Source organism: Raphanus sativus, chromosome 1 (genome assembly GCF_000801105.2).
Source record: "Raphanus sativus cultivar WK10039 chromosome 1, ASM80110v3, whole genome shotgun sequence".
In the NCBI taxonomy this organism is placed as follows: domain Eukaryota; kingdom Viridiplantae; phylum Streptophyta; class Magnoliopsida; order Brassicales; family Brassicaceae; genus Raphanus; species Raphanus sativus.
The window spans coordinates 10,536,185-10,547,022 of record NC_079511.1 but is presented as its reverse complement, the minus strand read 5'-3'; the positions used below and the strand labels follow the sequence as shown (position 1 = coordinate 10,547,022).

Genomic DNA, 10,838 nt, shown 5'->3' with positions numbered 1-10,838 from the left:
AAACTCGAGGAAATCCGATTGAACGAAACCGAAACACAAGCCAAACCGAATATAAACCAAACCGAAACTGATCCAAATCAAATTAATTGTAGTTTATTTCATTTTGAATAATTTTGGAACCGAATTATCCAAACTGAACTGATAAAATAACCAAAATGTCTACCCCTAACTGGTACGTGACTTTTACTTATTTGATGTGAATAAAAGATCATATGATCATGTTGATAATGAATCTATTAACAAAATTAGTTAATGTAATTTAGTTTAAGTTTATTTTTGTTACGGATAATCTATCACAATTTTACGTCTTATATTTTACAATTTTATGTTTTATTTTTAGTTTATTTTGGACTTACAATTTAATTCTATTATACACATTAAACATTTAAATACTTAAAATTTTAATTCTTGATATATTTTTATTTCATAACTCTTAATTTGTTACAAAATAATTAAATAGTCTAATATTTTTTTGTATGTGAAATGAAAATGAAAATAAAGAAAACTAAAGTTAAATATTTTTCTAATATTCTTAAAACATAATATATTTTCAATAGCTAATATATTATTATATAACAAAATTAACTAATCTATTAAACTACGGTTCATTCAAAGTCGATCTATAACCTAATAACTCATCACCCGGAAAATTGTTTGGTTCAGTATCCATATCAAATTTCACAATACTAGATAAAAATCTATAAAACATCCAAAAAAGAAGGGTTACTCTCCACTTCTTCATCGAAATTGTTTTAATTTCTTTTATTTATATCAACGGTAACAGTTGTAAAGAATGTTTCTGTAAACTCATTTTGATATTAATATGTTTGATTTGTTGGGAAAAATATATGAAGATAACTAACCAAGTATAACTAGTTACATATTTATTTAGTTACAAAATGGTTTAATACAAGCCAAGCTCTTCTTCACAGTACACATATAACAGTGAAGAGAAAACGGTACACCTTTCTGCTATCAATTAAACCAATCTACCAAACAGAAGGGACCCATAAGAAGAGTAATTTCATTTTTTTCTCCAATCAAACCAAAAAAAAAAAACAAAACATCCAACAAACCTAAAATTTTCAGTTTTAATTTTTTTAAAGAAAAAAATATTAAAATTCTGACGAATTTTGTCAGAAAGGATGGATGTTTCTGCTAAGGCCATTCACATTAGTGAAGAACCCAACTTGCTTGTACGGAAGATACGATCTGTGTTTCACCTCTTCCTTCAACGCTCTGTTCCTCATGTAGAGTTTCTCGTGCGCTGATTTAGTCTTCTTTGCCGACGCCGACGACGTCGTTTTCTCTTTCCCTTTCTTCGTCTTTGTTGACTTTTTCTCATCCTCGCTGGTCAATTTCGCCGGCCTCGAAGAAGAAGACTGAGTCTTGTCACCGACGGCGGCGTTACTGTTCAAGAAAACAAACGCGTCTCTTCCGTCGCTGTTGCTTCTCAAGACGAGATCCCTAAATCTCCAGAGCTTCGAGAATCCCGTCGAGTTGCTCTTCCGGCAAGTCTCGGCGACGCTTCCGCGACCGTTCCACTCGACCACGAGCAGTGCGCTCCCACTAAAGAACCCTCCTCTGCTTTCTTACCCTCGCCGTCCTCCACGAACACTTTTCTAAGACGCGGCCGGACGCTCTCGCTGTCGCTGTCGTCGGTCGCCGAAACGACGTCGTTTTGGTCAAAGAGGAGGAGATCGCGGTTGAAGAGAGGGAAGACAGGACGGATCTGACCATCCTCGAAAGCTTCTTCGGCGGTTATCGGAGATCCTTCCGCGTTTACACAAGCAAACGAGAACTCTTCTTCTTCTTCCTCTTCCTCTTCCTCTTCCTCTTCTCCATCACCTGCTTCCTCTTCATCGTCGAACTCGACGGAATCTTCGAGTTTGCTCCAAGATCTCTCAAGTTTCGAATTTCTTCACCCTCTTCTGAAAATCCCAGCTTATTGGTGAAATCCTCGCTCAACTTCATCGACATCTCCGTTAAGCGTTGTTCATCGTCCATGGATTTCGTCGTCGGCGGCGAAAAAGAGAAAGCAACCTCCATCGTCGTTGATTAGCTACAAAATCTCTCTTATCTCTCTCCCCTAGAAGAAAGCTGTGAGGACAGCTGTGTGAAATAAGAAGAATGGGACTTAAATTTTTAGCTGTGTCACATTAAGCCTATGTATATATATATATATGGTTGGTTGTCTCGTCAAGATAACTTACCCAGTGCGACTTCGGACGAACCTCCCTTTATTTTTTTTCATCTTTTTGGCCCACGACATTATTGTATTTTCTTTAAATAAAATCCAAAATTATCAATTTAGTATCATTTTCGGATAATATTCTGACAAAGATTAGATATCAACAAAACAAACGAGTTGATTAGGTAGATTAAAAAGTCGACTAAAGAGATTACGTAGATTATTAATGTGTGATTTATTGCTATAAATGGTACAAATTTTCTACTGTAATTGATTTTCTTGTCACATCTTAAAGAGATACTTTTATTGCGTTATTTTTAATGATTACGTCGAAAATTTAAGACATCAAGAAATTATATAGAACTCTAAGGAATATATATATATATATATATATATATATATATATATATATCACTTTCTTATAAGAAAAATACAGATGTAACCGATAGTCATATATATGTTCAACAGATAAAACATGATATGAACAATATAAATTATACGATTTACAATTGTTAAGTTATATCATGAACAAATTTTCATTTGGTAAATTAGATGTACAATCCTTTAATTTTTCTTAATTTCTCTCTAAGTAATCGCCAATTCGCTTTCACTCAAATTATTCAAAACAAAAAGGAGAATTACATTTTGTTATTTTCATAAATAGTTCATTGTAAAAGTTAGATACATACATGAGATCGCCTCTCTTTTTGTTGTTACTCACTTTAGAAGTAAAGGCGCGTGATGGGCTAAGGAAAGTAGTGGGTGAGCTACCTCTGTGATTGTCACCAACGTGTCACCGTTTCCAAACAAAGTGGTAAAATCGTAATTTCGTTATTGAAAACTTGTTGGGAAATTACATGGAAGGTGTCTTGAGATCCACGTCTCTCTCTCTCTCAACATTCGTAAAAGAGTTTTCTGAAAAAAAAATGTCACGGTTTAGTTCCGTTCGAAGTTGACCCAACGACATTTTTGCCTTTGCGTTCACGCGCGAAAGTGACGTTGACCCAATCTTCAGCGTTGGTCAGAAGTCAAAACTAACGGTGGAATACCTTGACTAACGCGTGGAACTAACGGTTCCGTTATTCTACATTTATACATGGGGACATAACCAAGTTTAGCCCCACGTGATTAGAAAAATAAAACAAGACTGGTTCCCACATGTTTTATTACAAACTATTTTTTAATAAATGTCAGAAGACTTCTCATAGACTCATAGTATTCAACAAATGTGTCTATATATAATACTAGTCCAATATGTTTTGCTCAAAAAAAATACTAGTCCAATATGTTTATTGCAACCACACTTTGTTTTTGGAGTGGTATTAGCACATAAGTTGAATTGTATGTAAAAGATATCGCTCGAGGAAAATATTATTTTGGCATATCGACGACCCACCACTTAAATATATCACTAAACTATCACAAAAAGACCTGGCGATGCACGAAATTTTAATATAAACATTGTATACTAGTAGCTGTTTATTATACAAGTGAAATAATTCTAAGTTGGTCAAATCTATCGTCTAGTTTTAAATCTTGTAGTACCAACATATTCTATGCTCTAATCTGATCTACAATATTGAAACTTTGTTTTTTTTATTTGATAATACATATATTACATAAAAGGAAAGATCACCACACCAAGAAAACAAATCTTATCTCTATGCTAAAGAAGATTTTACCTGTTATATATTACCTGTTATAATTTCGATATGTATAAAGTTGTTTTTGGAGTAATGACTTTTGGGCGTTCCAGCTAAACGTCGAAGACTTCTTCATTGTCGTCGGATATTTTTGAAGACTTTCCAAAGACCACCACATATATATTTTATAAACTATCACCATATGAATAAGAAGTCACGAATGGTTGAAAAATAGAAGCTAGGAACTAATTCTTTAGTTGCTGACCTAATATGCAGAGATGTTGATCAAAGATAGCATTATTGGTCTGACAATATTTATCGATTTTTCTTTTTCTTTGAGAAGCCATATTGGTCTGACATTTATCGGTTCATTTCTTCAAATATCATAAATAAATATTCTCTCAAGATGAGAAACTTTCAACTGATACAATGTGCAAGTAGAGTCCCTTTCGTGATTAGAAAAAAAATATATAATTTGAGAAGTAGTAGAAATATTCAGATAGTAATTGTCGTATCTGAAAATTTGAATATTTGTTGATCATATTTCTATATATAAGCTAACAAATACCGGCTAATATGCTAAGATAATATCTCCCGTCATGTTTTGCTAGCCCTGTTTTGCTAGCCCTACTACACGGAAGAAATCAGAAAGATGACTTGATGAGCAAGTTGGTTTATACTTGAACAATCATCTAAGTATTCTTTTTCAACTTTTCATGATATTTCTCCTCTTGTGTGGCTCTGCCTGCTAACTGAAGACCGAAGCTTATCCTTACGGGGAAAAACTTATAGACATGAGTGGTCTTGAGCATAGCCAAATAAAACATTGGATTAAGACCCTCAATTTTTTTAGAAAAAATTATGTTGAAAAAGGTCTCCAAATTTGTGAAAAAAAGTTTTTTGTTAAAATCATATTAAAATGTTTATGACTCCCAATATTTCAGGGAAGCCCCTGTTTATAGAAGTGCGCATGCAGATATACAGGCCTATTGCTTCTTTGGAACTGGCTGCGGACTGCGTGCGTTTGATCATGTTTAAAAGAAAAAAAACTGGAAGCCCAAAAATAAGCATTTTTGGATAATGCAATCTGGTCGATCAGGTAGAACCTGAATTAAAATAGTTTGCTTTCGTTCTAGCTTATATAAATTAGACTAATAGTATGTCATGTACATATATTATTTATATAAGCGTATGATTCTGCTTGTTTTCAAATTAGAATAAAACCCATCGATGCTTTCATACATTCCTAGCAATTCAAACTTTTGAAAGACTGATCTTTCAATATGAAGTCTGAGACTCTCAGTTCAATCTAGAAAACTAATAAACAAGTACACTGATGAAAATAGAGTAACAAACTTTGTATCTCATTATGATTTAATAAGTTAGAACAGGCCAACAGGGGAAGCACGAAATAATACCTTTGATCACCTCTTTATTCACGTATGTCTTGCCTCTACGTCAAGAATTCACGGGAATGGAGCAGCTCACTTCTTGTTTTGCCGTATGAAAACGTATACGTAAACTGCACCACCAGTCCCTCACTATTATATTCTTTCAATTTCATATCGCATGTTGTCTAGCTTTAAGATACCTCAAACCACAAGATATAAAATATTCGGATCTTCATTTGCTCTTGCTCTGATCAAATAAGTGTATCATTTGCGGACCATAATTACCGATAAATGGGTATATTTCCGGGGTTTGGTGCCTGGATCAACCTGAACAGCCAACAACCTCCGAAGGTAAGTTTCATTTCGATAATCAAAAAGCCCTTAAGAGTCCAATGAATATGAAATACAATATATATAGTTTAGTTATTAACTTAGGTTATCGCTCTGCTTGTTGTTGTAGGCCGAGTCCAGGAAATCTAAGAATGTAAAATCAAAGCCAGGGTCAGAGATAAATACCAGTGCGGAGAGCGAAGAAACGAAGAGGCAATTAAAGATGTGGAGAGCTGAAGAGAAGAAATGGCCATGGCTGCGAGATTATGCTCCTACCGTGAAGGTAAGATCACAAACCAGTATACGAATTCTCAATACTTAAATTTGGCTTGACGGTTGCAATATGTACAACCTTGTGTGATCGTGAGATAGTACTAAAATTATTTTTAAGTGCATACAGTTTTTTTTGTTAATTCAATATTTATTATACAGATACATGAACAAAGCTTTTAGTCGAGAAAATACACGAATAAAAGCATAATTAGCAGGCATTACAAATGAATGTTTATTTATTTACTAACAATCAAATACAGTTTTCGATTCATAGTTGTATACAATTTCTTTTTGTCAACAGAGCTAATTATACTTGTACTTTGTTGACGTCCCTAAGTCGAGGGTCTGAAATACAAGAGCCATGTGGTGTCTGTGTATTATAAGAAGAATATCTAACAAATTTGTTACATCATTTATGTTTGAAGGTGTCCAAATCGAGTATAGGTGAAACCCATTTGAAGATGGACTTTTCAATAGGATTGCCTCCTGAGACAGTCTTCGATATTATAACTAGTCACGACAACCAAACATATTCTTACTTCATACAAATGAAAAGGCGCAAAATCCTGGTTTTTTTCTTGTTTTCTTTTCTTCTAACTGTACCATTCCTGTTAAGTTCTGATTATAGCAATACTTCAGAAAATGGTATTTTTCTTATGAAGTCAGTCAAATCAAGCAAGGTTCTTAGGGATAATGGAAGGGATGAGAAAGTCGTGGTAGTAAAAAAATCTGCGCCATGGAAGTTTCTTCGGTGGAATGGGAAAATGCCATTAGATCTAGTATTCAATGAGAACCGAAAAGATCTCATCGTAAGAAATCTTCACAAATATCAATCTTCTTGTTCAGTTTTGAGATAATTAAATTGGGTTTTGTGGACAGACATTATTTAGGATTCCGAGAGAGGATGTAATGAACATGGAATTGTTTATGGGTCAGTTGCAAATAAAGCCATGGTACATAGATAGTGATAAATATTGCACGGCTAGGGTACCAAAAAATCCAAAAGAATACCGAAAATGTTCAGGCGGAAAAGGACTAATTGCGTCGAAATTGAAGTTGGACCTGGTTTATAGGCCCATGGAACCTCTTGATAAGCCGCCGTTTTCTTGGTACATCCGTCGGGTCATCATCAAAAGCACTAAGAGGTTAATGGAAGATCTTCAGATTCGAGGCGCCGTTCTCCGAAGTATATGAGACTCTTCACTTCCGGTCTTGGCACGTTATATCATGTTGCAAGAAAATAAATAAACGCAAACGCTAAACATTAGTATAACGGATCACTTTATCTAGATACGAGTGTTGGAGTACTAATTGTCAAAACCTTTATTTAATGAACAGCAACAATACAAAATAAACCCAGTTGTGTACTTTATAGAAAACCTTAAACGTTGTTGTCTCCCCATATTTTTCTAATATAACCTTGTTACACATGATTTCTTTTCCAAAGTGTAACCAGTGAGGTATCTAGATAACTGACCTCTTAATCATTCAACACTAGACAATACGTGTTGCTTGCGGGTCAGGCAACTCTTTAAAGTTATCTTATTCTTACAAATTTTCATTTTTTCTATATTCCAAATCAAAAATACAATTTGTTTTGTTCCATTGCTTTTGTTTGAAGGTTCCATTGCTTTTTTCGTTTCATTGTATTACACTGCCCGAACGTAGATTGAGACCGTTTGTGCAAGCAAGGGTTGCCAAAATGTTGAGAAGGATATGAAAAAATGTAGTAAAGCAGTAGACAAGGAAAGATTGCGCCAAAAGTAACAATGAACCAATACTTTTAGCCACATCCTATTTTTAATCTGCCACCACTTTCTTGGTCCATTCGTGGACCACCATCAAGATTACCAAACCTCTGCTCTTATTGATCCAGATTATGGCTAGTAGGAATCAACGAGCTAAGCGAAATCTCTAAGTAAAGTCATCAAGCAAAAAACATGAAAAAAAACAAGCCTAAATGATCATACCCAGATTAATATTTTTAATAAGTTTGGATGTTTAATATATTCCTATATTCATCAACAAGTTTTAGGAAAATCGAGTTGACTTTATGACGTCTAAAATCCTAGGTCAGTTTCATTTCCATGAATAAGAGGTAAATCAATATAAACTACTAGTGGCCAAATGTATAGAGTAGGTAATCTATGATTATATTTATTGTAGTAGGCCGAATCCAAGAGATCAGATAATGTTAAACATGAGTCGGTGTCAGAGAAAGATAGTATTAAACCAACACTTTATCACCATGTCTGTTTTGTGTGTGTTGTGAAACATAAATTGCTTGGGTTTCGTTTCTCTTGCTTGTTTGTGGACAGGCAAAAAAAGAAAAAAGAGAAAATGATGTTCATGGAAGTGTTTAAGGGTAGCTATAAAGCGGAACTAATAGACATAGATTCAGAACGTTTATGCAAGCACAAGTTGCCTAAAAGCCGATCGAGAAGATTATAAAATTTTATATCTATATATATCTTTCGAAAAAATTGAGGGATAAAACCAATAATGTTCTAACTGGATTGCGTCCAGATCTGACCTTATTAGATGCGAGGAAGAGGGGAATGCCACGATGATGATGATCAAGAAGAAAATGGCACTGTACATTGAGTAGAGAAAAGACGGAGAGACACACAATAAAGGAGAGATGGAGATTACGTAGGAGAAGTAATGGGAGGAGATACAATAATCTGAAAATGATGTAATGAACGAGAGATTATGATTTAAACTTTGCTTAAAAGTTCTGGAAATTTTGAAAATCTCATTAACTATGTTAAAGAATGCTCTTTACAAATTTTCCAAAGTTCAATATATCATAAGGGATCCTCTGTTTGTCCCATCTAATATCAGAAAGGAGAAAAATAAGAGCTTGAAAACTCTCAGATATAGTTTCCACAATTGATTTGAGCGATTCCACGCGTCTTAGACTTCCCTGGAAGTAATAGAAGAAAAAAAAGGGTCAATGATAATATTTCTAGAAAGGACTATGAATACCTTAATTATCTAAGCTTAATGAGAAAGTAAAACGAACGGCCACAAATTTTGCATGAGTTGGAACTTGGAACAACACACGTCAAAAGGTCTTAGAAGAAAGATCCCTTTTTCACCTTAATGAAGATGATTCTCAATCCTTGCTCGATAAGAAAGAACAAGAACAAAACTTTTTCAAACTTTTAACTTTCTATTAATTTTTGATTAGACGAGAAAGCCGATGAAAAGCACATTCAGTCTTCGGTATATAAAATCAAAACTTTAAAAACTACTAAACAAGACTCGCTTACCCCTGTATCTATCTTTTCCTTAAACCCTGTTCTTGTATTTGTCTCTGTGGCTCTTGATAATCTGAGCCAAAAGGTCGTCTCCAGCCACTTGTCTCATCTTCCGAACCAGTTGATCTCTCTGAATCTTCCGCTTCTGCAAAACAAACACACACATTAGAACAATAAGCAATGATAGTGTAGAATCGTGCAGTAACCGAGTTGACAAAGACATACCCGAAAATCATCGTAAGTTGTCATGATCAATTTCATTCTCGAAGCATCGATAGACTTGGACAGCATTGACATAAGCGCAGCAAAGCTAACCCACGGGGAGCTTGGTCTTGCCGGAGTAGCACCTCTACCTATAACTGAAAGAAACATACAAACAACCATATTAGAGATCACTCACCACTAAGATACACACAAAACATTGAAAGTAAACATATATATACCTCTGAGACGAGGGGACTTGAAACTGACGATGTAACTCGGTAAGATGTACGAGTTCATAGCAGAGCTCCACACAACATACTTCCTCGGATTCTCCAGATCATCCACACCGGAATCGAATTCAACCGAGCTCGGCTGCGTCTGTTTAGACCCGGAGACGATCTGCTCAGACTTCCCGAGAAGCACACGGCATAAGAGAAGATGCCTCAAACCTTCCCCGTCTGGCTCTGCACTTGCAGCTCTGCAAACAATACGTCACCGTTTTCATCACAATCTACACATTTTAAATTAGATTATTAATTAATTAAAATAAAGACTTACGCGAAGAGAGAGCACTTAGAAGGAACGAGATGGATCCCGACTCCACGAGAATCATCCACCTCTCGGCTGCTGAATCCATACGAGAGGATACGTTCGATCTCTTCTCTCGAGCCACCACCACCGCCACCAGCGGAGTACCAACCGTACTTCACGTTCGGATCTCCGCCGTTCTTCCTCGCCACGGCCTCCGTGAAGATCCGAAACGCCAGATGCTTGGCTCTCGTCGTCATCCCCACCGCGGAGTTCTTACGCACGCTCGCAACCGTCGTGTCGCCGGCGATCGCGGCGCCTAGTCCGGAGAGGAAACACGCTTTGATGACGTCGTGCTCTTGGTTTCCTTGGCCGAGGAGAATCGACGATGATGATGATGATCCGGAGGAGGAGGAGGAGGAGGAATCGGCGTCGTCGGGGAGGGGATCGAAAATTTCGCCATTATCGAGTTCGGTGACGGAAGCTTGGTCATCGATCTCGACCTGCGCCGCCATCACGAGTGGGGAAGGGAAGTTCGAGAAGAGAGAGAAGAGAGAGAGAGAGAAGTTTTCTTGGGAAAGGGGACAAATCAGAGAATGTAGAAGAAAGCAGAGTACTAATACTACAAACGGTTGTAAAGCGGTGCCGTTACGTTCAGCTTGCACCACAAGACATTTTCTTTTTTTAACCACTCGTTCATGAGTGTAATGACTTTATTACCCCTGCAGTTAATTGCGTTTACTTGCTATTGGATGCAATGGTTGGTTTAATTTATGACATCATCTTCTTCTCATCTATGATGATATTTTTGTTGATAAACTTGGGTTTTAATTCCTTAATTATACTTTTACCCCCAAAAAAATTCCTTAATTACAGATTTCTTACTAGAAATGTTGGTTGAATTTTTCTTTGTGGTTAAGTTTTGTTATGAAAGGTGTAAACTTTCTACTGGTTTACAAGAATATTCTACAGGATCAATAAAATACATTTTTGGACATGAATAAAATAATTTGTT

At 35.8% G+C, this 10,838-nt stretch overlaps 3 protein-coding genes across 3 annotated transcripts; 1 reads left to right on the top strand and 2 right to left on the bottom strand.

The window, feature by feature from the left end:
• Nucleotides 1-849: 849 nt before the first annotated feature.
• Nucleotides 850-2,158, bottom strand: LOC108815853 (uncharacterized). Its single transcript, XM_018588407.2, is given in 3 exon segments — nucleotides 850-1,519; nucleotides 1,522-1,914; nucleotides 1,917-2,158. Coding segments are annotated over 3 exon segments (909 nt in total). The 5' UTR covers nucleotides 2,050-2,158; the 3' UTR covers nucleotides 850-1,136.
• Nucleotides 2,159-5,387: 3,229 nt separating this feature from the next.
• On the top strand, nucleotides 5,388-7,261 carry LOC108854892 (uncharacterized). Its single transcript, XM_018628582.2, has 5 exons — nucleotides 5,388-5,576; nucleotides 5,686-5,838; nucleotides 6,254-6,397; nucleotides 6,491-6,637; nucleotides 6,708-7,261. The coding sequence occupies exons 1-5, from the start codon at nucleotides 5,517-5,519 to the stop codon at nucleotides 7,020-7,022; spliced, it is 819 nt and encodes a 272-aa protein (XP_018484084.1). The 5' UTR covers nucleotides 5,388-5,516; the 3' UTR covers nucleotides 7,023-7,261.
• A 1,301-nt stretch (nucleotides 7,262-8,562) lies between these two features.
• Nucleotides 8,563-10,427, bottom strand: LOC108861077 (probable inactive poly [ADP-ribose] polymerase SRO2). Its single transcript, XM_018634904.2, has 5 exons — nucleotides 9,854-10,427; nucleotides 9,535-9,773; nucleotides 9,317-9,450; nucleotides 9,104-9,236; nucleotides 8,563-8,754 (listed from the first exon to the last, which is right to left on the bottom strand). Exons 1-4 carry the CDS (start codon nucleotides 10,336-10,338, stop codon nucleotides 9,123-9,125), a joined length of 972 nt encoding a protein of 323 aa, XP_018490406.2. The 5' UTR covers nucleotides 10,339-10,427; the 3' UTR covers nucleotides 8,563-8,754; nucleotides 9,104-9,122.
• Between the last annotated feature and the right edge of the window lie 411 nt (nucleotides 10,428-10,838).